This window comes from Pezoporus wallicus, unplaced genomic scaffold (genome assembly GCF_028554395.1).
Source record: "Pezoporus wallicus isolate ANWC-B61680 ecotype Strahan unplaced genomic scaffold, APGP_CSIRO_Pwel_v1 contig_1583, whole genome shotgun sequence".
NCBI classification, from domain to species: Eukaryota; Metazoa; Chordata; class Aves; order Psittaciformes; family Psittacidae; genus Pezoporus; species Pezoporus wallicus.
This window is the reverse complement of record NW_026637266.1, coordinates 1,697,420-1,723,327: the sequence shown is the minus strand read 5'-3', so window position 1 is coordinate 1,723,327 and position 25,908 is coordinate 1,697,420. Positions and strand designations below refer to the sequence as shown.

Genomic DNA, 25,908 nt, shown 5'->3' with positions numbered 1-25,908 from the left:
TGTGTCTTCGGGTTGGTGGCAAATTCAAAGCCTTGGGAATTACTGGGAGTTGGATACACAGAGGACCAAGGCGAAAGGCATGCTACTGCCAGGGGAATATAGAGTCAACACTTCAGCTTTTGAGGAACTAGAATTACTTGATCACGCCTCCCCTCTTTGGGTTGGTGCTATGGGGATGCAGCTCAGGAACAGACAGAACACATTGACCCTTCTTCCATTACTGGGAGGGATAAGATGAACATTCACGGTTTTTGCAAAAGCATCTAATTAAACTTTGGAGTAGATGGGGAAATCTTCCCACCATTTTAAGCTTCTGGCTGGCTTTCTCAAGTCCACCCTCCCCCTTCCCACCACTGCCATTTTCTGTGCTTTTTTCTTAACTAACTTCTCCATTGCTTCCTTAAGCAGGTCTGTAAGAAAACTGGCAGAGTAGGAAGGTAAGAGGGGGGTGCAGCAGACATTTGCCAAATTTCAGCAACTGACAACAGTCCTATAAAGTTGAAAGGCAAAATATAAGGTAAGAATGGGTGTAGAGTCTCTGTCGAACTGTAAACACTCTGGTAGTGGTGTGCATGTTAAAAACTATTTGGTAATAATGCACTTGAGCAGAAAATTTCTGTTAATCTCAGTGAAACATTATGGTTTAAATGAGGGAGCACAGACCTCCAGACTGACTATTCTTTCACTCTTGTCTAATACAGCATCAGAAAGATGATATACATCAAACTTGTGAGCTAGGCAAGAAAGAATAACCTCATTATTAGTGTGATTTAAAAACAAAATTAAAGATGGCTTTGTGTGGAGTGAAACTGTTCCTAGCGCAAAAAAAAAAACCAAACCCTGCATTCCCTTAGTTCAGGGACTACAGGTGAAGGTGTTTCTGGAGTAGGTAGTTTGGTTCCCCCACACAGTGTGGACAGTTATTTTCAGACCACTCGACTGACAATACAAAGAGCTAGGGTTTTGGGTTGTTCTACTTTTTGTAAATGGGGTCTTTTTACATAACACTCTTAGCAATAAAGTTTTTGAAAGGTTGAGGATATCTCTCAAAACTTCTAAAAGCCTTGGCTTAGAGTATCTGTTATATGAGTTTCTACTGGCTTTGACCTTCAGGATATCTCTTTTTAATGGCTTTCCTAGAAGGAAAGAAAACTAGAAAAGATGAAAACCACAGATTTTCTTTGTTATCAATTATTAAATTTTTCTTACTGGGGGTTATGATGCAGGGCTCTGAAGTGAAAGCCCAAGACGGTTCATGGTGTTTGGAGAGGGTTTGGGGTTTTTTTGCTGGGGCAACCTTGAGACGATGAGCAGAAAAGCCAGAATACGCAGAAGATAGCTTGAATTCTGTTGAATGGTGTTTTAGGTGTCAGGTGCTGGAGGCATGCTGTTGAAAGTGTTCTACAGGTAAGCGCATAAATCTGTTTTAATTGCTTTCATTAAAAAAAATGTTTAAAATCATAAATACTATAGGTCACAAAAAACATAAGACAAAGCAAATAGTACAGTAATAGATACACACCTACATTTATACTGTAAATCAAATATATGCTGTTATAGTGTAGAAATCCATTATTTTTAGGAAAGTGAGTATGGATTACCAAAGAGATGTTGCATTACTGTGGCTATTCTACGCTAATAGGAAGAGTATTTGAATTGTTCAGCAATAATATTTTCAGTACTTGTGTTATGACAGCAGATTTCTGAAATGTTACTGAGCCAGAGTCAGTCACTCTTAATTCACTTGATGAGTGACACACAGAATGAGAACAATTATTCCCAAATTTAGCTGTTCTTTTATTCTCACACTGATGTATATTATTTCCCCCAAATATTAACTGAATGGCTTCTAAACAATCAAGACTTCAGTCTTGCGAAACTGCTTGCATGCTATTCAGTTCAACTATGTTGCTCAGTATTTATTTGTGGTGTGCAGCGAATGGCCTGTGTCTATTGTTTTTGTTCCCAGATTAAATCTCTGAGGGCTTTGGCAGTCACAAGCTCTGTTGAAGTCATGGGTCTCTGAAGATGCTCACAACTTGATTATGTTGTTGTTAAGGGTGTTAGAATTTTCAATGACCTACTCACCAAATACTGCAAGTAACAGTAGGAAAACCTTTTTAATTTGTACAAGCACTAGTGCGACATGAAGACCATTCCATCCTCCAAATGTATTTCTGTTCAAGCAAAGGGTTACCATAAACAAGTAAAAAGGGTGTTGAGGCATTGCTCAATAACCACAGCCACGATTTTGCAATGTTTGTTGAGCTCTGCAGGGGGTTTCCTGGGAGCAGAACTTGGATGGTTTTAGTAACAATATTTTAAGTTTTGTCTTATGGCTTGTTTCATACCATTAGAGCTGAATGCTGCTATCGTTGCAGAATTGCTAGCTATAGATCTTGCAGCAGTGCATTTGTCTGATGTAACCTATAGCAAAATACTGTGTAATTTAAATACCAGCTTCACCCACGATGGGCCTCTGGTACGGATTAATATTCAGGGAATGTGTCTGGGCATCTTTCCTATTTAACCTGGTTGAACATTAGGAACATTATTTTCAGAACTCTTTCCTGAATGTTTAGGCATAAACTGTTCTAAGAGAAACATATAGACAGTTGCCACTTACTTAAACCAGTTTTGTAGAAATTACACATGGGGATTTTAAGATGGCCTTCATGTGTTTTAGCAAAACTCAGCTTACATAGTGCTCTGAGGCACAATACAATCAGATGCTTTTTCTTGTACAGCTGAAATATGGGGAGGAGGAGGAGGTGTGTGTGGGGTGTGTGTGTTCCAATATTCCAATAGATTTGCATATCTTTACAGAAAGAACTACTCTTCTGAAGCAGCAGGTAAGAAAAAGAATATGGGTAAAATATTTGGAGAGGAATGGGAGAGGACATTTAATATATTTAATCTTATCTCTTATTATACATTTTTCTACATTAAAGTCATCAGGCTGCAAATATATTCTGCTACAAAGCTTTGTGTAAGAAATATCTCTATAAGAAAATACATCTCATAAAACATTTGCTGTAAATAAATTATCCATGTTTTGCAAGAGGAGAAAGGGGGTAGACCAATGATAAGAACTAAAACCTGCTGATAGCCCATTTCCACAACCCTCGCTGTTCACACACTAGGTATCATTTTCTTGTACAGGTAGTCACAACGAGAGCAGTAGAGCTCTTCTGCTATGCGCTGTGTCACTGTAAACAACAAACAGTTGCAAAATTGGTTCCTGTACTTTTTAAATATCTTGAAATTATGCAATTTCTGAGCTTTATTCCCATTTCAACTACACTGAACTCTGAAATAAGCAGAGTTCCAGTGGTAGGATTTCAAGATAAAACTCTGACTAAGCCTATTAAAAAGTACAGTTTTATTGACCTAGAGCAATCACTCTAGGTCAATAAAAACTAACTCTAGTAGGGAAAGAAGGGTGTGAAAATCTCTTCTTGCTTAGATTCCAACGAAAGAGAAAGGCAATGTAGATGAGAAGTCAGAGTCAGGTGGTGTACCTAAGCTACAGCTTTAAAATAACCACTGGTGGAAAAAGTTGTCGGGTATGGGTAACATGGTCTTCAAAGTTAAACTACATACTGGTCTACCCGCATTGTTCAGAGCTGATTGATTAAACAGAAAAAAGTCCCTTGTATTACAAAACATGAAAATGGGTAATTATAAATGGGTAATTACAATTTAGCAGTAGGTCAATTATAGAAGCAGACTTCTTTAAAGAAATATCAGTCTCTTTACCAATGTCTATACAAAGGAATACTTGCAAATAAGTAAAACAAAAGAAGTTTGAAAAGACCTGGGAGACAGGTCAAGGGATAGAGACTGTTAAACAGTACACAAACAATGTAGAGTTATCAGCTGTTTCCACAGTCCATGTACTTCCATCATTCCTGGCAGAACAGTCCAGACAGAGGACATCAAGTTCAGGCTGAATACATGCTGGAGGCTGGTATGCTGTGGCATCGCATGATGTTTAATAAGTCATTTGAGGTTGTACCATCTTCTTACAACCTTTTCTGCAGGAGAGGAGGTGCTTACAAGAGCCAAGTCCTTTTTCTTTGCTGCCACTAAGAAACAAATCAGCTATACTTCTGCAGAGTGCCATCAGTAGCCTCTTGCTACTAACAAAATGTAAAAATTTGAGTTCGTAGCAGTATGCTCTAAACACCTCAACAACTGTCTACATCTAACAGCAACAGTGAAACAACTTCATAGCTCTTCATTTTAGGCACTTCAACACTGCTATTTCTTTTGGAAAAATCTATAATGCAAGTAAGGCTTAGGCAAGGAAAGTATATTTAGGACTAATGAGCAGCTGCCTTTATATAATTCTGGATTCAGCATGCACATATTTGCTTCATCTGTTCAACCCAATGTATACTAGCAGTAAACTGAGGCAAATACAAGCGATTAAGTGCCATACTATGATATGGATCTACATAAAGCATTTTAATTTATCTATGTATAGGAAACAAAACCCTGTTTAAATGCCTCCTCTTAGAAACTACTGCTCTCTTGAAATCTTGAGATGGCAAGTTTTCACCTCTTTCACAAGGGCCTGCAAAACATAGAGCACTCTTGTCCTGCAGGAGTGCTTTCTTTGCTGAAGTATCAGCCCTGAATGACAAGGGCATGCAAACATTCACAGTAACTTTATTTCCATTTCTCACACTTGCGATGTGGCCAATATTTGTTGACAGATAAGTCTTCCTGGCATGCACTGCTTCCTATAGGAGTACAATGTATACAATTTATTTAGCAGTTATTACCACACTGGAAACCCACTGTTGTAGCCCTAACACTAACCCCCTGAAACATCACAGGACAACGTGGCAAGTTAAGTGACATTAATTTCCACTGTACTTGTTTGCATACTAGCCTTTCCCACAAACTGTAGAAGTTATTTACAGAAAAGCTGCACAGTAGGAGAACTCCAGCTGCACTTGTGTTTACGAGCAGCTCAAATAGAAATGCATTTGGGGTGACTTCTGCTCCTATCCTGTTACTTTAGCTATTCTGCTTTCATTTGCAGTCCTTATTTCCCACCGTGCCATAATGCATTAAATACCTAAAGCCACAGTCACTTCATACTACCCTCACAATCCTCATTCAGATTTTCTGGCACACATGAAGTCTTGATTTAGAAGAGGAGGTCGCATCTTTCCATACTTTGCAAGACAGCCCCTTGGCACAGTCACATCGTTGGAAAATCTCCAGCCCATGGGCCCCTTTCTTGCGCTGTTTGGTGCACACCTCCCCCTGATGCAACACAGGCTTGCAAATTTTGGTCCAGAAATGTCGAGCACAGCAGTGTCCCTCAATACAGTCTGATGACCGTAGACAGGGATCGCCTTCATGTCCTAAAAAGAAAAACCAAACTATTTTACCTCATGGGAAAACATGAAAGCACAGATTCAGTGCAGACTGATGCAAACGAAGCTCAGAAATAGGAGAGATTATATTTCCATCTGTGGCTATTTGAAGGATGCATACACAAGAGAAGATATAAATTAGGAAGATTCAATGGGGTAATTAATGGGACATGCCATGAGGCTTAATAAGGAGAAATTCATCTACAGGACTGTAAGCAGAATTACAAGTGCTTAATTACATGACTGCTAATATAGGAGGATGTGCGCAATTTTGCACAACTGAAAAAATCATTTTTTGGCCACCTCTGACTTTGTGTCAATGAAAAAGAAAGCAGATGCTATTTCAAACACAGGAACTGTTGGTTGATCTTACATCACTTTTTGAGTCATATTGTGAATTCTCATGATAGACATCCTCTCCCTGTGAAATTATGGCCTATTTCTGGTTTGCATTTCTGTATCTTAACAGCAACATGATTCATAACACAAAGGAACAAACTAAACACAGTTTACAGCAAATGTGACCTTACCTTTTATGTGTGACAGCTTGGAGCGTGGCCTTCCTAGGTTTTGCCATCCCAAATCCTTGCTAGCATAATGACCATTCTTCTTATTGCGTGGCCCTTCTAGAGCAGGGATGTGAGGGGTAAGGATGCTTTCAGTTACTGGTATGCAAATACCTGCAATGAAAACAGTCAGTCAAGGATTTGAACAAGAGGAAAAGCTACAGACACGTATACATAGACTATGATCAGGACCAGGACCAGGACCATGAAAGTGCTGGGGCTTGGCCTTAGTGACAACCCGGATATAACGATTCCTCTGTCGCTGACCCCCAGAACCCAACTTCACCACATCTCTGCATCACTCACTGTCAGACAGTCTCACTGTCACTCTGGCTTTATGGTCTGAACACAGGAAGAATTATTCTCTCTCCGGTCTCCAGGGAAGGGATGGGAATATAAACAGTATGGTTGTAACCACTCCCAGGGAGAATAGATCGATGACTGATTAAGTCTCTTTTGCTTGGGTTCTGCACAGTCTTCTAGCGAATCAAACCATATTGAATGAAGTGCTGTGATTTCAGTCAGCAGCAGCATTTTTGAGCTTCCCCATCCCAAAACAGGAAAAGGTCCGGTAGTACACAAGCCTTAAATATATAAATATTAGTAAACTAAATGGAATAGAACAAAAAAGAAAATAAAGTTTTCTAGGTTTAGAAAAAAGAAGCTCAGTCACCCAGGAAAAAAATACTGTTGCTGGGAACACTCAGCGAAATAGATGCTATCAAAATGCTGATTTTAAGGAGGAAAACAAAGAAATGCCGGTTGTACCATTGTTGCAGCGGTTCCCAGGGCAGCACATGCCATCTCTGTGGCAACGCTTCTTCTTCCTCCGGCACATCATGCATGCAGAAGTTGCTTGATGAGGACTGTGACAGTATCTCCCAACTTCACATTCCTTATCATTGGTACAAGGATAGGCCTGGTGGGTAAAATAAAGGTTTACAATGAAGCACTCCTTAGTACAAGGCATGTATGCAGCCTATTTAAAAACAAAACAACCAAAAAACAGCATCAAAACCCCAAACAAAGAAACCAATGGTTGGGATACCATTCACTGGGGCCAAGGGATGCAGGTTGCAATGCTTCACTGCAGCCATATAGCGGTCTTTAAGCTCATGCTGCTAGTGAAGATGTATCTGGTTAAAGAATCAGGGAAATAGAACCAGTTCCCTCTTGGTTTCATCTTTTCTTGCCTCAAATATATGTTGGCATCATATTTTTGTGGGTTCAGGCCTCTGTTTCCTAGGCAAGAGCTTAGAACTCCAAAGTGAGGTATAAGCAGAGTCAGAAAACTCCTCTCAGTGAGTAAAAACCCTGAAACACCCCTCCAGTATGCAACAATTTAAACTCTGAGAAGGTGTTTTCCTCTGATAGTTGTCAAGCATACTGATGAATAACAGGTTCTCTGTTCTCATTGTGAGCATCTACACCACATTGGTACAAGGTCCTTTGTAATTACACCAGTCCCCACTGACTTACACCTGTTGGACTCCTTGGAAGTGAACAAACATTACTGGTCAGCATTTCACTTAGATAACCTTTTCTTCATTTATGGGCTTAGTATACTCTTTAAACTTGTCACCTGCTAAACAACACCCTATGGTATGCAGCATGAAATATATTATAAACTGTCTTGCACATATAATTCCCTATAAGCAAAGGCACACATACAATTCTCTTACATTCATCAAAACCAGCATTACCTTACATGAAAACTGACTCTTAAAAAAAGGGTGTGAAAGCACTGTATTGTCCCATAAAGAAAGAAAAGTTTATTCCTACAAAAGGAAAAGACATGATGCTTTATGGAGACAAAACAACACACTGCCACATTCCAGGATAGTTTCCACTGACTCCCACACAGCTATAACTATGCTCTCTGTCTGCATCTAATTTTACTGCCTATTAAATTAATCATAGATCTTTTTCATTCCTCAAAATTATACTTGAGGAATTTGTTTAGATAAAAAGATGAGAATAAATTTGGGCACTTTCTGGAAAATCATGTTTATACTTCCTCAACTAATTTTCTCTGTCATTTTAAAATGAAAAGTATTTCTTTTACTGTTTTCAAAGTGACTCTTGCAATTATTTACCGCAAACAAAATGCTCAATGGATTAATTTTCCATGTAGGCTGATTAGGTTTCTAATAACATTTTAAATCAGAGCTTGATTATATTGTTCTCAGAAAATACAAAGTTGGAGGCCATTGAGAATTTGCTCTGAAAATTGTTCTTTTAGATAGAGTACTTCTTGTTTCTCTATCTTTCTGCTGTTCTTTTGAGATTCAAAGAAACAAGTGGTCTTATGAAAAAACCACAAGCAAGTTTCTCTAGTGCATTAGTGAGAGGCAGAATCATGCCATATCCCATGTGATTTCATTAGTTTTCTTTGTCAAAATTTACTTTACAGTACCAAAGCTGCTGGCTGGGTATTTCTCCCAAGTGCTGCTGCCCACTACTTCTGCCCTCTGAATATACATCTTTGAAGAATAACTTCAGAGTGCAGCTGTCTGGAGTAACCTGATGTATGTGTAAGTTTTTCTCCCTTAAGAATAAACATTTCCTCTTGAGTTCATCCTCGCGAGGATGAGCATCAAAGAAGGCCAGATCTTTTAGCTAGGAGCAGCAATAAGAGACAAATGCAAGCACTCACCCGTTTGGTACTCTTAAGGTATAAATGGACTCTATTGATTTCAGCAAGGCAGAACAAAAGGGCTCTCCCCTCAATCTCATCACTCCTTTCCCTCATTTTTCCAGAAAGAAATCATGAACACAGACTTAGAGTTTATAATACAGTTACCTTAAAAGTAAGGCTTCCCTATCTTGGAGGAGAACTTACTAAACTAAGGATCTTCCAATGCAGAAAAGCAATTTTATACAGACCTGTGCATGGTTATACTGAGTTTAGAAAATACTAACACTGCTAGCTGGGGGAAATGTAAATAAAAAACAGATGGACTAGCTAAAACCTGGAGATGAAGGCATTTTAGACCCTTGTCTGTCATCAGGTCCTTCATAACCGCATCTTTTTTCCAATATGGGCATGTGGTATACACCTGCATCTTGTCAGCAAGAAGCCTACTTGCAGTTTTCTTCTGGTTCCTAAAATAGCTTTAAAAAAAATAAATAATTAAAAAAACACACACACAAAAAAAACACCCACCAAAAAAAAAAACAACCAAACAAAAAAAAACAAACAAAAAACCAACTAAATAGTTGCCTGACCCTGAATGGTGCTTATGAATACTCTCACATACCATATCTAGAGGCTGGTTTACTTTTAGCTAGTAGGCTGAGTGCCCGGGAAACGATATTTATAATATGCATCTAATTGCCAACTCTCAGCTCTGTCTCAGAATGGTAAAGGTAACAGAAGTCTATTTTGATGTTAAAAATTACCAAGGGAAGTGCTGTAACTCTGCCTTTAGTGCCACTCTAAAGTCCCATCCTAAAGAAAGATGAACTTTTGAAATTAAAAAGCCAAAACATTGACCTACCTAAGGCAAATTACAGCAGTACATCAAAAATAATTTTGTGTTACATGTAGCTCAGCTAACAACTGGCAAGTCTATTCAAAACCCCAAAAGACCAGCTGCCAGCCAGCTATATGAAAAACCCTCTTGCAAATGCCTGATACCATCAACTGCCTTGATCTTTCTTCCAAAACCACCATCCATTTGATAGCCTAGCTATCAATCACAGGGAACTTGAAACAAAAATGACCACATAGCCTTGTGTCTGTCTCCTAGTCACTACACATTTATTGAAATAACTCCTGCTCCCAGCAAAATAATTTCTGTCACTGCACTGCATTCAGTATTAAACCACAAAAATGAAAATAATATAGTGTGTACTTAGCCTTGGATAACAGGGGGGTAAATGTGTTCATAACTATCTCGTTGGCAGTAGCTGAGACAATCTAGGCATAAATAAGTATATATATTTTTAAAATACAGGGTAAAGAAAACTTACTTGTAAAAACATACATGCAAACAACTGTCTATGTGTGAGTCAAGTGCAGTCAAAATCTCCTGCACCCCAATGCCTTACAGTGTCTTACATTTAGAGAATCGCAGAGAACATTTCCTATATACAATGCAAAGACACAGATCAGTCCCAGATGGAACAGGAAAAAGCAAGCTGTAAACCAGCTCCACTTCCCCAACAATGATAACTAATTCTACAAGACACATCATCCCTTCACATTCTTTAGCTATACATATCATTTTCTGGTTGTAAATCTCTATCCACTAAACACAGCTTTGATATCATGGGAAACCAGATGAAACTGAGATAAAATATGTAGCACTCCCTGAAGCTGCATTTAAACAATCTTATTTAATTTTTCTTTGCCCAGCTTACAGGCAATCAAGTCACCCATAGCGTGACATAAATTAGATTCGCCTGTGATAATGAGTCATATTTTCAGAATGTGTTGTCTGATTAAGAGCATTGTTTGCTGAGATGTTCTTTCCTCAGTCATTCCAATTATTTCTGTATCCTTGTATAAAAGATACTGTTGAATGTGTGTCCAAAAATGTACAGCAAAGATCTACTGGGGTTTTTCTGCAGAGTTGAAGGGTTCAGGCTAGATATTTAAATGGGTGCTGCTTATTCTGTGCCAAGATGTCTCCTGCATCAGTCCACCAACCTTTGCCAGCCATGTCATAGCAACACGTAAGTGTTAAACTTTTCTTTTTGAGAGAGAGAATATTGCATCTACATTCCTATCCTTCCAGAATTTCTGTTCAAAAAGGTTTCTGCCAAAGTGGATGACTGACAGAAGAACTAGAGAAAAACCATGCATATGAAGGAGGAGAAAAGTTAGGCATTTTTACAGCTAAAGAAGTCCATCCAGGTTATTGAGGCTCCTCTTTTTGCATTAACTTCACAGTGAGGCTGAGGAAGGGACTATCTAACTTCTGCGATTAAGTGGCTAGCACCATTCCCTTGATTTCAGGAGTGTGCAGGAGTGAGGTTTATTCTACCTTTGCCTTGCACTTTTGGCACAAGAAATCTAACTTAGCACCTTTTCTCACTTCAATGAGGTTTTCTTTATATTTGTTCTGGAGTCATTTGCTACACCACATATTTTATATGCTCATCCTGAACCACAGAGTTTCACTGCAAGCTGAAGCAATACTAAGTGGTAGGACCGTTGCGCTATGGAGTCAGTCAGTCTGAGTCTTTCTGTCTGGTGTTATAAAACGTAATGGAGAAGCACTGTGGGGGGACAGTAAGACAGACACTATAATGTGCTGAAGTGTGAGTGAGTAGACTGATGGCAGACACACTTTATTGAGCTTTGGGAGATAATGGCTTGAATTTCAGTATGGCCTTCAGCAAATTTTTGAAGACGATATTCCCGGCTAGTGTCTTAGTCACCAGGCTCTCATTTGCTCATATTATGATGTGTCATTTGTCTTTATGCTGAACCTACTCCACTCTGTACTAGCTAACTATGTCAGAGAAAGGCAGGAAGAGTCACTGGCATTTTTACCTAGGCTGTCGTCACTTATCCAGCACAAGCAGTCCTAGACACTGCTGGCTTCAGACCCACCTTCAATGCTGAGAAGACCTCTTCCTAAACAAGTGATTTGGTGGACAGATATCAGTAGTGAGTCCCCAGAAGTAGTTTACTTATTTTTATTTAAACACATCATAAAGTCCAAGTGAGGAGTTTGGTCTGGCAGCAGATCGTGGCTACTCACAGAAGAACAGCATGGAGGTTATTCATTACCTCTTCACTGTGTTTTGTGAGCTGTACTCCAAAAGAGAACTAAGGTTGTATGTACCACATAAATGACAATATCACTGCAGTTACTGTACTGGACACCCAGCTAGCTTCTGTCTCATACAATCATCCCCTGATGGTACTGGGGGCTGACCTGAAGAACAGGAGAAAAGTCACAGCCAGTTGTACAGCCACAAAGCAGTCCTTTACCACTGTCTCTCACCTTGCAGAGGCAGTAGCTATTGCAAAGGTGAAACAAGTGGCTCAAAACACATCCATTAACCCAGGAACGGTCTTGCTTCCTGGCTACCAGTGTGTTAGAAATAAAATTTAAATTACTGCTCACAGTCTTGTACACACAGAATCCCTAGTTATTAATAACTTATGCAAATACCTGTGCCACTAGGTTATGCTATCACATCCAGAAAAAATGTCTTTCTCTACCGTCAAAAGACTTTTCTTTTACATCACACCTACATGATCTTTTATATTCACACCACACCTGTGAGACACCTTACCACAAATGGATTGGTACTGCAACTGTATTTATTACTCACTTGTTACTTAAGCAAAATAGTTATTCTCTCTGCTTCAAGTAATTATTCTTTTATAAATTTTAACATAATGACTGTAAAGGAGATGGAAGCTTACCTCTCCATAGCCAGGTGCTAACTAGATGATCAAAGCTGGCCTGAACAATGGGCAAGAGGACAGAGTTTCCACTGTCCACATAAGATACGAACAATAGAGCTTGTTTGCCCTTTAGTCTAGGGACTTTGCATGTTGCTTAATATTCCACAGCCATCAGGCATGATGAAGCAACCCAACTGGCTCACTCATGGTGAGAACCTCTCCTTTCTGTACTGCTTTGGACAGGACGGAACTGTCTTTCTGAGCAAGGACTCAGTCCCCATAGAGCAAACATATGAAATAGCCACAGGGGTGCCAGGTCTGCTTTTGCTTTTCTCTCTCTCTGAAGAATTAGTTAATCCAAAGTAAAAGCATGCCAATAAAATAGGAAATGGAAACATATGCTTTAACCAAATAGCCTGCTGTCGAGACTAATTACAACAAACGCAAGTCATTGTTTGGCTCCTCATTTGGGCCCAATTCTGTGCTGGGATCTCAAATCTGTTTTAGCTTTTATCATATCAACATTGGTGGGACAATTGCGTGCAACACGTGACCTGTAGAGATAGATGAATATATCGCATGTAGGATTTGTCCCACTTGCCTCTTTGGAGATAAAATGAAAATCCTCTCTATGGAAGTCAAGGAGAAGACCTAACACCATCTCAAAGGATACAAATCTTTGTAACAGTGGAAATAAGAGCTCTTCATTCAGAATCACAATAAATGCGATAAAGCAAAACCCAGAGGGGAAATGAAAGGTTTTTAACAAATGAACAAGCAAACCAAACTCTCAACAATTTGTGGTTGTTTTTCATTCTGTGAGGCAATCAAGCTACTTTCTAATAGCTTTTAAAGTGTGTTCAGACAAATCCATATCTAACTGACAAACTTCAGCCTAGCTTTCTGCAGGTACACTGAGTTGTGGATTGGAAATTACTGTCCTTTACTACTATTTTGTTTTTAATCCCAAATGAGAAAAGAGTTTATCAGCAGCCATCTGGAGCAATGCAGTTTTCCCACAGCACTGCTGATGTTGCTTTTTTCTATTCTTAGCTCAACACAAGCATGGATGATAGCAAGGGATCTCACTGTGCACAAGCAGAAAGCCATGGTTAATTTATCCCAGGGAGGAAATCATGCTGTGCTCTCAGACAGCTCCAGACATGGATCCTGTCTCAGACTGATCTCACCAGAAACTCTCAACTCTCAGTGACTGCTGTGGCACAGACCATTCCTGAAAGCAAAACTCACAGTAGTTGCAATGAAACAGATTTACTCCCTTCAGTTGCAGTAACAAGTTTAACCATTCAATTTTTCCCACTGAACCTCCTCCTTCTTAAAATAATACATCTCTGACCCACTTCTTTGCCAGACCCAGAGAGAAAAGCACCATCTCCTGCCTCTAAATTAAGCACATTTACTTTCTTCTCTTTAACTATTCAACTTCAAACAGTTCTGTTCATGAGGTCTGATTCACAGAGTGCTACATCACAGATACAAATACTGCAGCCTCCAAAGATCATTCTTTCAAACTGTGTGGCTAATGGCCCCAGAAGCCTGCATTATTAATACAATAAATATCTGTATTTCAAAGTAATACTCAATCCACTGCTAGACCACCAGGGGATGAGCATTTCTAACACATACAGTAGTTCACCTCTCGTGATTTGCTACAGCCAAAAAAACCCCAGATCTTAACAACCAAAAAACAAGCTTCATTGAGGTCCCTCTGAACCAACAAGGTGACAGGACTCATGTGGGTCCTGACTCTGCCTTTCTTTGTCCTAGCAAAAATGCCGTGGAGAAGAACTTCCTGTCGTTCAAGCAGTAGGCAGTTGAGCCGAGAGCTGTGCTTATCGGGAGCACATAACTGCACCTGGCAGAGACAGACACCTTAAAAGCAGGAGCTGTGTTGCCCTGTTGTGCCAGCCAGCGTGGTGCCTCTTCAGAGCAGACAGAAAACTTCCAAAGACTTTTTCTGTATGAAATCTCACTCACACTGTGACCCTACGTGATCTCCTGATACATGTGGTAGATTTCAATGAGCATTTTAGGTCTGGAGCAGAACCTCTTATTCAATAGCTTAGAATTCAATCCCTTTTCTTACAGAGCTACCTGCATTTTGTATCCTACTGGGGGTGGTAGTGTCTATTTAAAGCTGACCTTGGCTTTCAGGAAGGCATAGAGAAGATAAATCTGAAAGACAGCAAATGACCAGTTAAGTTCTTGGATAGACAGTATTATCTGAACAAGATTTGCCTTAATTTAGTGCATTTTACATGCATTATGGAAGTATAAATTCAAAGGTTGAAGGCATTTAAAGAAATTCACAAGTTAATTCAACTTAATTCACCTTCAATTCTTCATCTAGGTAAAAACCTGAAATGAATTATATTTCCAAATGACTTTAAGGACAGCATACTATGCCCAAAATATGCACAGATACATGTTGTTTATACCAGAGAATAACATAAAACTACCACCAGGGCACAGCATATACACTGTAGTCTCCAAGACAACATATCTATCGGTCTTCCTGTTCTATCACACCTTTAAGGCAAACTGTTAACCTTATGTCCATTTTGGTGTTACTCTGCTGAATCCTGCCGTTTCAAAGGAAGGATACCGTTTCCTACCCCACATACAGTGTGCATACATAAGTGCTGAAGTTTTCTTCCCTGCCTTTATCACGACCATAGGATTACATGGCAGCGCTTCCTTCTCAACATTTGGAAAGACCATGAGCCTCCTACGCTGCTTGATTATGAAGGAGACTTCCTGCTCCATAGAAATGGTACCTCACAGAATACATGATTAAAGAAGGTTCAAAAGTTTGGGGAACAGTCAGTTTGAACCCAAACTTTATTGAGTTTGTCTCAATGTGTATGATTCATATTGTCTAGTGAGCTACTAGCAGCAGCAATAAAGCAGAGATTATCAAAACAATGTTAGGTAATCTTTAAAGTCAACAACTAAATCAGTATAACAGGAAGCCTCTAGGTCTTCATTTTACATCATTTTCAAATGCATCACCAATGACTGCTCAAAGAATAAAGGTTTGTTTACATGCACTTTGTTCTGTGTCCAGCCTTTTCAGCAGACTTTTATCTCTGCCTTTTCCCCACCCCCTTTCTGATGGTTTTGCTTTTTAGTTTTGTCTCTAATTAGCTATCTATCATCTGTTCCAGAGTGAGGTTCTTCTGGCTTTTTGATCAACATGCTTACTGCAATGGATGAACAGTGGGTTACCAAAACCGCTTTTCCCTCTGGATCTATTAACTCTAGAAGTATGGTGGTTTTATTAATCTAAGAACACTATCCAGATGGAAACAGCTAGCAGATCCTACGGCTCACAAAACACCAAGCATTAAACCATCAGATACTCAGATATTGTAGTTGAGAGTAGAATAACACTGCTGGGAACTGGCAGTATGTTACTGTTTAACACCTGGGTCTGAACATCCCCACATCATGACATGCTTTCAAGGTGGAGCTTTTATTGGGAGCCATCTCTGGAGGCGTGTATTCACAGCAAAAAAAAAAGAGATGACAGCTTTACCTTCTGTAATGTAGCTACTAAGGAAGTAAACTTCCTTTGCTTTTAAATGTTCGCAAAATCTAGAAAAAGCAAGGGGGAAAACCTTGTCTTATTGAAGTCAGTGCAAAAACTCCGTTTGTCTGCTACAGTGCCTGGAGACAGAGTGCTCCCAGGTTATAAACATTTGTGCAGCATCTGCGGTCCTTATCTTGGAAATGATTCTTAGGTATTTCTTGCAGAATACACTTTGTATTGCAGAATACAAAGTATTTAAGACACCAGTTTTCAAAGTGCAGTTTCTCTGGCCCTCATATTTAAAAGGACAGCCTTGTAAACATGAGTTTGAGTCAGCTGGAGGGACAGCCAGATGCCGTATGTCTGAGAAGGATGAACCGCAGTCTCCACCTCAGCAGACTGCTGACTGCAATCTAACATTGTTACTGAATGTCAGCATTATTGTTCGCCTCCCTGGTGGTCATTTATGTGAGAACACCTGGCTCATATGCCTTTTTCAATCCCCAGTTCTTTCTCTATGCGTCAGAAACCACCACTGTCATCTGATATTCAAAACTCCTTCCCTGTTTTCCTGCTCTACTTCCGCAACACTATGGCTGTGACTGCTCCATTGCAAGGGGAAGTGAGGGACCAAGTCTTTTAAACACTGAAGCACCTACAGAGAATTGAAATCAGACATCAGAAATCAGCCAGCCGAGCTTTAATATCAGAGCAAACAAATGCCAGGGCACCTGCACCAGCTCTCACTCTCACACACCACAATTTATAGAAGTTCATGTATTTTAAGGACAGGGAGAAATGGGGCCAGGAGGAGGAAATTATTAAAAAAAAAAAAAAAAAAAGAAATAAAAATAAATAAAAATGGGGTGTATGTATGTGTGATATTTATTCAGTTCATCGGTCTGCATGAGACTGAGAAACAGGAAGAGTCAATAATGCAACTTGGGGCTTTCCCCTTCATAACAGGAAGAATTACAATATGAGAGTGTGGCTCCTCTTCCTGGCTCATTCTAGAGACAGTTATGCTTGTATGAGGAGCCAGCAGCGCTCATGCAGTGGGGCTACCTGCAAAAGAGCAGCTGTCCCAGGAAAGTGCTTGGTCACAGGCCCCTGAGGGCACAAGCAACCTCTGTGAAGTGGTTAGACTCATACCGTTGTTCAGCAGACTCCTTGGTAAGGGTATTAGGAAAAACTATAATACTAGGCTATTGAGGCAAATTATCACACTTTACACAGAGGAGGCTAAAGATGGCAGAAAAGGAAAGGATCGTAACAGCATCATTAAAAAAATAATTGTACTCTTATTATACAATTAAGTTAGATTTGTGGGGAAATCTACCAACTTCAGCCTGTGGTTAATAACGTAGCAATCAAAGTTTCAACACTGGTTATCCTTTTTTCACTTTCCTTTTAAAATGCTCCTGGTTAATTTTGCACAAACAAGCAAACAGGAACAACACAGCAAGGCAAGAATAACTTGTGAGTAAAACCAGATGAACACTAACATATTTACATAGTGTAATGACTTCACTATTAATTCAAACAAACCCAGGCCCCAGTTCTCAGAAGAGAGAGCTCAGCACATGCAGTCCAGGAGGCAAGAACAGGGTGGCTTCAGACTGCTTTTGTGTCTGCAGCCCCTGAGTAGTAGGAACTGCACTTAGTTTCACTCTGCGATAGTCACCGAGGGACTATGTTTCATTCCAGACGCTGTGCTCTGACTACACCCTCTTCTGTATCTTATGGGGCCCTTTCCATTTTCAAGCAAGACTTCCTTCAGCACTAGGGACCATAACACAGAGGAGACTGGACAATAGGATTTCAAAAAATATCTAATTCATAGAAAAAAAACAATGATGTCCTATAAATGAGAGGAAAAAAGAGGAAAAAAATCCAGACTCAGGTCCACTACCCACAGGGAACTGTTCATTCCCAATAAAGGTACCTCCCAGAGGAAAAAAAAAAAAAAAAAGGAAAAAAAACCCCAAAACCAGGAAAATAATCCCATGCAATTTCTGAATCAAGCCAAAACGGACATTCTCTTATTCTAGTTGTTGGCAGCACACAATTACCTAAGATTCTGGCATTTAACACTGAATTAACTATAAATCTGTTCTCCACCCTCAAAATAAGCTGTTCTGCAGCTGAGACTAGTATTTATCCTCTTCCCTGCTACGTTTTATTGCATCTACTGAACTTATGTTTTCAAGCACTCTCTTCTTGTCTGAAAATAATATTCTTTATGTGGAGTTACGGAATCTCTTCTTTGTTCCTCGATGTCTTGGATGTTGATCAACAAAAAGTCATTAAAAAGTTTAATCCTCTATGCTTGGCACTACATCAGACTGAGAGCAGTTCTTTGTAACAGCCTTTGGAATAAATATCCATTAAGGATTTTTTTTTTCCTTATACTGGTCACCCACACTTTATAGTGGGTGGCCCTTTCGTTTATACCATTACTATATTTCCACTTCTAAAGCTAAGCCAGATGCAGCAACCTGATACTACTTTTTAGTTCACGCAACTTTATTGTAATGAAAACTTCCGTGTGTATCTGATACTTGTTAGGACAGCCAAAGAAACAGGAACCATGGTAATATTGCACCACCTTCTTGACAACTTTTATTCTGCATGATTTGGATTCTCCAGGGTACTGCATGCTTCGTTAGCAAGCATTTTTCACGTTTAGATGCCCCAGAGTGCAAACAGAGTCAACCCATGTCTGAACTTCTCTTATTGGCATTATTTGCATTATAACCATGCCCAGAGGCAGTGTCTAAGTGCTATGCTTTCTTATAGTTCTACATGATCAGTTCTTTAACTGCTAGACAGTCTACATAAGCAAGACCAAACAAGGGCAGAAAAGATTTTCTAAGGGTTTTGGTTGGTTGGGTTTTTTTTTTTGTTTGTTTTTTTAAACAGATGGGCCCGAGATAGTTGAGATTAAATGGCTTGACTATGCCAGGGCCACATAAGAAGTCCACAGTACGCAAGCGATCTTTTATCAATCCTCATCCATTTAACTGTATGATTCTTTCCTTTTTCTCAACTTGTACCATTTTGTTCAGATATGCTAGAGTCTTTAACAGCTATCTTCTTTATCAAGGATACAGACATAAATCAAGATGGCCACATTTACCAGCCAAGCATGAAATACCATAGTCTTACTTTTCAGTGATACCCATGGAAGCATATGTTACATAAACAGCTTGATTGCCTAAAGCATTGTGAACTTACTCAGATTATTTAATAACTGCCGAACATTTCTTAGAACATGGATATATGCAGAGCTCTCCTCAAACTCCATGTTGAAACTGACCATGCCTATGTGATTATGGCAAAGGAAGATTTCCTTCCTTATGTCTTTGCTAGAGTGTTTGCTGGAAGATATAAAGGAGCAGATGTAATTTAGTGTTTTCCCTGTACTTTACATGCCACTCCAAAAAAAAGAAAAAATAATTTAATTAGGCAAATGGAAATATTTATAACTAAGTCTTGGGTAGTTCAACTTGCAGCAGTGGAATTAATCAAATGCCTGATGTTAATTGTCTGTTTATGCTTGTCATTTGTAACAGTTTACTGTAGACAAAGCATGATTCACCTCTCAAACAGATTATTTTCCTAGTTACATCATAAGGAGGCAGAAAAGCAGACTAGACTGACATGAAAGTACTTTGTCACAGAAAAGAAATGAAGTAACATTAGGTGGCTTTCCTCAGTCATGAGAAGGGTATTGTATTTCCCAAGTCAATCAACTCTGTTTCATTCTTCTGTTCTTCTGGTTCTCCAGGAGACAGGAGTGTACGGAATACTTTCACACTTAAAATAACTGCGGCAATACATTTCCACAGCAAGGTGCCCTTTGCACTGTCTTTAGCACTGTGGTCTGATGAACACTCAAGCTCAAGGATTTCTCTCCACCTGAGCTGAACCATCAGTTGCATTAGTGGTAGTTACACACCTACTCTGCTGAAAGTGCTGCAAAATCCACTAGGAAGCTCTTTGCATATCCAAGTGTCTAAATTCACCTGAGTGTTTGCATATTCTGTGAAAACACATGGAAAAAAAGTGAGAAAGGCACCCACTCAGTTCCAAAATAGGCACAATTCCCATTGGCCTCAGAAGTTTCTCTCAAGTATGAAAATTGGTCCATAAAATAACCAAGTATCACTGATAAAAAGTTAGAGTGCATTTTCTGTGAAACCCATTCAAAGGATCATATGGGACTGGTACTTTGCCTAAGAAGAGGATGCCTCCAAACTGAGGCACTGGGACGCAGTTTCACAGCTACTTGCTGTCTCATTAATTCAGGAATTTAGCTTCCTGGGAGTCATGCAAAATCATCACCAGAGGGACTAAACATCAGGGTTTGCCATAATTTCCTAACCCAATCTCTTGCTGTCCTTCCTGCACACATAAGAAAGGAAGGGAGGAGAGAGTACAAGATCTCTGTAGTTCTTTGCTGCTACAACTTTGCATTTTGATCCCTGTACAGATGAATATGAATAGAAATGTTCCTCTCTGGAAATATTGAAATGCCATTTTCATTCCTAATCCTTTTCCCTGGTATCAGTGGGACAGAAACCATCAGCTTCTCTGCAGCCTGCTTTACAGGTGCCCACGTGCCCAGTGTGGATGAAAGGGCTAAAGGAAGGAGGAATGACTCCCTCCACTCTCAATGCCTGCAAGGGGAAGAAGAGCTGCTACAGAGTCCCAGTTCCCTGCTGTGGGAAGCTGCTGCTGTGAACACTCCCATAAAGCCCTCTCTGAAGCCTGGGCTCTCTGAGGCCATGCTGGAGTTAGGCTGTCAAAAAATTAACTTTTATTTTTTTTGTACATAGGTATGGTGCATAGCAAACACTGGCTTTATTCCTGAAAACTCTTACTTTGTCACTTTGGTGCACTGTTCTGGTTTTAATTAACATTTAAATGTGACAGTTCAGGACTTGGCCCAAAGGCAAGACAGTGCCCTGCCTTAGAGGGTTAACAATTAGGATATATATTATAGAGAGATAAGCTTTTTCACTAAAGGAAGAACATACATTTCCATCAGTATAATTAAAATAATCAGTCAAAATTCTTAGTGCGAGGTTGTCAGGCTATCTTGAGCAGCAACAACAGGGTATATGAAATAGTACTTAGCTTAAGTTTTAGGTAGCATGTAGTGCACTTAAAAAGATTTAGTCTAAGTACCTTTTTTCAGGTTTGTTCAATAGAAAAGATTTTTTTTCCCCTCAGTTAAACCAATGCAATCAGCTGAAGCCTAAAGGTTGAATGTGTAAAAGAGCATTGGGATCACTGATATTAGTGTAAACACTGAGAGAAGCCCCAGTAAGCCGTATCATACAAGTACTGCTCATCAGCTAGGGCTCTGTATTACTTCATACTACTAATAATACTACTTAAATATGTAAATACAACATTGCTACTTTGAAATTTTTCTAGAACATTCTAAAAGAACATAATCACTCTGCTCCAAAACATCCCTCTCCAAATCTTTTCTCATTTTTCATCATGTGTTAACAAGATTTACCTTGACCATGAGATCTGGAAAAATAAAGTAAGAAGCACATGCTAATGCAGTTAGTCCATTTTTCTTCAAAGAGAGGACAAGGTGGGTCTAACACATACACCTCTGCAATCACTGACCTCACCATTTCTCTACTGCATTTTTAAATGCTCATTATAAAACTCAGTGAAGGGAAATTAAAGGCACTGACAAATAGCATTAGGAGCAGCTCACCAATCTGTCACACCAGGAAAAATCCATCTGTTTGTAGAGTGATGGCCAGTAGGGAGTGCGTGCTAGGAGCAAAATACAAATGCCTGGATACTCCCCAGCACCTCTTCCAGCTGTTTATACAAACCCTTGCCGACCTTCTTTTCTCATTTCTTTCCAGTGTCAGCTTCTTTTTACTCATGGCTAAGCCACAGTTGTTTACCATATACCAAAAAATTCAATTATCTTAAAGTCTTCAAGTCAAAGTACATCTGGTTTGGAAATGAGAGTCTGTCTTAGGCCCGCCTTTCATGTAAATACACACACCCACCTAAATGGAGGAACGCCTGCATGTTACAGATTTGCTGAGGAACGTGCGGTAGTACCCTTATCATTCCTATCGGGTATAACTCAAGAAAAACTTCTGAAAGTTCAAAAGGAAAGCAACAAGCTGTTGTTTTAATGAGACTCCATTAGGCAGAACTCTATTCATGAATCTCACAGATCACTGTTTTCATTAGCAAACTACATGAGTAACAGCAAAGCTATTTGTACAGCGCGCATTGCTTGGGTTCAGGCTCCCGCTCTGCCAGAGTGCTGTCTTTAAGATGTTCAATCCAGCACTGCTGTTATCTCCTCTGTAAGAAGAACTAAAAAACTGACACAAATAAAGGGAAATTTTATGGCTGGCCAACAAAGGATCTTTTTCAGCCAAAACCAGGACAAAGGTTTTCATTTATTTAGGAAATTAAAAGGCTGAAAAGGCATGATCTTGCAATCTCTCCCTAACGTGAGTAGTCCTCGCCGTGATACATAATCCCATGGTTTCACTAGGCTTCACAGTAGATTTTTCTCATTAAAGACTAAGCACATGAGTAAAGATTTGAAGAGCAGGTCATCAATACATTACTTGCATAAAAATATTATGAAATGCAAATTATACATTAGCTGGAGGCATTTGCTTTGAGTTATTTTAGACCAACTTGGCCAAGCTCTTAAAAAGAGGCATGCAAACAGTCTGGCTTGTTCACAGAAAAGCTAAGACTGTGTATCAATTTTTCTGAAATACTACCTCCGCTCATCTATGTACAGAGTAATGTCATGGTCTGACAATATCCTCAAAAATCCATTTTGTACATCTGAAATTAAATTCTTTTGAAATTTAAATAATCTTGTTTTGTAAACAAACCAAGACTATAAATATTTAAGTCATTAGACATATTTGCAAATCTAAAAATATGTTAAAAAACATTACTGCATTCAGAAAATAGCAGCTGTAGAGTACTCTATAAATCTACTTTTTCTGCTTCCTCTAAACAAAAGCTGTTCCAGTTTCAGAGTTAAGACTCCAGTTCACTACTGCAGAACAAACACATCTGAGAGAATAAACCAGACTGCTTTTTGATCCTGAGCCTTTCTCCAGTGGTAATTACAGCTAAGGCATTGCTTACATTTAGGCTGCTACATACAGCCACCAAACTACTCTAGAAAACAACCTAAGTACTTATGAAGTGTCCAGTACACACATGGCCCCATCAATTCTCATGAGATTAATGATTAAAGGTTTTGCACTAAATGAGGGAATACAGGAGTTATATGCTTTGCACATCAGGCTGCCTGTAGCAAAACAGAGAAGACCTTCAGGTTTGCAGTGAAACCCCAGCTGAGAAGGGTGATGGTTCTCTACTATTATCAGCTCTAACTTCAGCGCATGGTGAAGGTCTGCAGGTCCCTGCTGGATGTCTTCCAATGGATCACACAGGATATCTGGACTTCAAATATCCTAATTTTTGAGATCCTACCTAAGTTTTGCCCCCAGAAGACAGGGAGGGCCTAAAGTGACTGGCAAACTTTCACCATTGCTTGGAAGGAATTAAAACTTTCCTTGTATCCCAGCAGGGTGCATGCCACCAAGGTTGCTCTGCAGCTGCCCTTGAGCAGGATGCCAAGACGGAAGACGCCAGGCATGGGGCTTGCACTGGCAGCTGGCATCTCCTGATCACGCACAGAGAAAAAAACACTGCTAATAACACATCATCTCTCCAAACTTGCAAAGCTGTGGATAAAGTACCACGACCCTTCATTTCCTGCTTGTCAATTAACTGGAATTCATTTTTAAAATTCAGGAACTAACACACTTCAGTAAACAAATGTTATTTCAAAAAACCCACCTCTTTTTACCAAAGAGTTTTCAAGAAAAGTACTACTGAAAAGGCACCTAACAGTATGATGTGGACTCTCAGTGGGGAATCACCAAGAAGCAGAAGTGATGAAAAACTTTCCTTAAGAAAAAAGTATCTGCCTTTTTATAGCTTTGGGAATAATTTATTAGGAAAAGGAAAAAAAAACAACCCAAGAAGTGATAAGAAGTAGATATGGGTACCATTTAGAGACTGGTCTGAATCTGTAACCAGGGCTGGTTACTACCATGAGCCAGCCTATCACAGGTTCTATATAAATACTACCATGTTCAAGATTTCAAAGGAGGGAGACAAAGCTTTCATGCTTGAAAAAATGTACTGCTTACTTATACCACATGCATGTGCAAAAAACAATGCATTGATGATTTCAGTTTCAAAATTCCTTCACTTTTCTAGATGTGTCAAACGAATATATAGCAGAGATATAACATGGGACCATGCTGGTGTATAGCAGATGATAACAGAACACAACAAACTACGTAATTTGCAAGTATTATTATGACAACATCCTACACATGCTTACACTTTTTTCTGCTGAGAGGCAGCAAAGGAACCTCAGAGACAAGACCTGCATTGTTCTGAGCTAAGTAGAAATAGGAATTTCAATGTAAATGCCAGAAGGGTTCAAATCTAGCCCTGTAGTGGATTTACAAAGAGCTGAATGAGGTCCAAAGTCTTTTAGGATATGTCAACAAATCAAATTGAAAACACAGCTATTCCAACAAGGAATCTGTATGTACTTACATATTGCATATTGGTATACCTGCCATGTAAGAACTGGGTTTAGTTAACATAGTTAGGAAACTCTTCATTTAAATTTTATTTGTTTTTCCCTTTTGAAAACTGCTTACTATTTTCTTTTTTTCTTTTATGGGCCACCAAATTACATGTGACCAAATGTACCTATTTAGGAAAATGGGTTCCATTAGTATGTAATCTTATACTTGCATTGTTTTCTTCTGAAGGAAAATAATGGAGAACAGGTGGTGATGCTTAGCATCAGGCTCCTGTTTCTAGAATTACAATCTACTGGGAGCCACCAGCAATCTCTGAAAGCTGTCATAAGCGCTCAGGAACTAGTATGATCCAGAGCACACTCAATACATTAAAGCGTCTTTTTGAAAATTTAAGTAGGTGTGACAGGAGAAAACTGGCTGAATGGTGCAGGGATTCTAACGTGTCCCTGCAAAGGGTCGTGATTTCCTTCTGCATCCCACAATAAATAACTCAAGCTGGCCTCCATTTCCACAGCAGAAATTAGACATTTAAAAAATTCAAATAGGTACCATATGCGCTATAAACCTTTCTGGTTTAGCGTTCAAATGCAGCCGCATTCTCGTTGTTGGAAAATATGGGATTTAAATTCTCCTAGAAGAACTTTAAAAAGCTGTTCCTTTACACTTCTTTATTCTTTTCTCAGTGCTGCAAAAAACAGCAGGGCTAATAAATATCTCCCTGATGTAGTTTGAAAACCTACTGATGTCATGCGTGTAGAGTTTTACGCCGTGAGTAAACCCAGTCACACCACCAAATGGATATTTCTTTGTTTGGTCAAATGGATATTTCTTTGTTTTGCCAATCCCATCCTTACCTTACCAAGTAGGAAGCTGTTTAGAAAGAATTCTATACAACTAACAGTTGTGTTTCTCCATGTGTTCTCATGATTAATGTGAGGCAGAAACAATGCTAGCTAACAGATCTATGCAAGCAAACGAGCATTATAGCCATGTTTTGAAATCTGGCTCTGAAGTTGAGGACTTTGACAAAGACAACACATATTTCCATGGCAATTTCAAATGACATACAGTTTTCCAAAACCAGACATGGAAGGCTGGCTGATATCCCTAACTACTGTTCTGTGTCAGATATGCCAAGATATACACTTACATGAGGAAATAGGTAATGTAAGTTTGTTTTGTGGCATTGCAGTCTGGGAAAAGCTTGAATTAAAAGAAGGTAAAGTTATTTACAAGGGCAGATTTTATGTTGGAAATTGGCAGTGTCAAGTTGCACCAAGTAGTTGAATTGCACTTTACATTCCAGATTTCTTGCATATCTATCCAAGATTAATGTTACATTTATTATTACTGTGTTTACTTCTTTTGG

The 25,908-nt window shown here is 39.3% G+C and overlaps 1 protein-coding gene across 1 annotated transcript in view; it reads right to left on the bottom strand.

Moving 5' to 3' along the window:
• Window positions 1-3,846: 3,846 nt before the first annotated feature.
• Window positions 3,847-25,908, bottom strand: part of DKK2 (dickkopf WNT signaling pathway inhibitor 2) — a 42,887-nt gene continuing 20,825 nt past the window's right edge. Inside the window, exons 2-4 of the mRNA XM_057404581.1 lie at window positions 6,728-6,878; window positions 5,924-6,073; window positions 3,847-5,381 (exon numbers count right to left, since the gene is read on the bottom strand). Of these exons, the coding sequence (XP_057260564.1) occupies window positions 5,131-5,381; window positions 5,924-6,073; window positions 6,728-6,878 (552 nt within the window). The 3' untranslated portion in view covers window positions 3,847-5,130. The remainder of the gene's footprint in view (window positions 5,382-5,923; window positions 6,074-6,727; window positions 6,879-25,908) is intronic.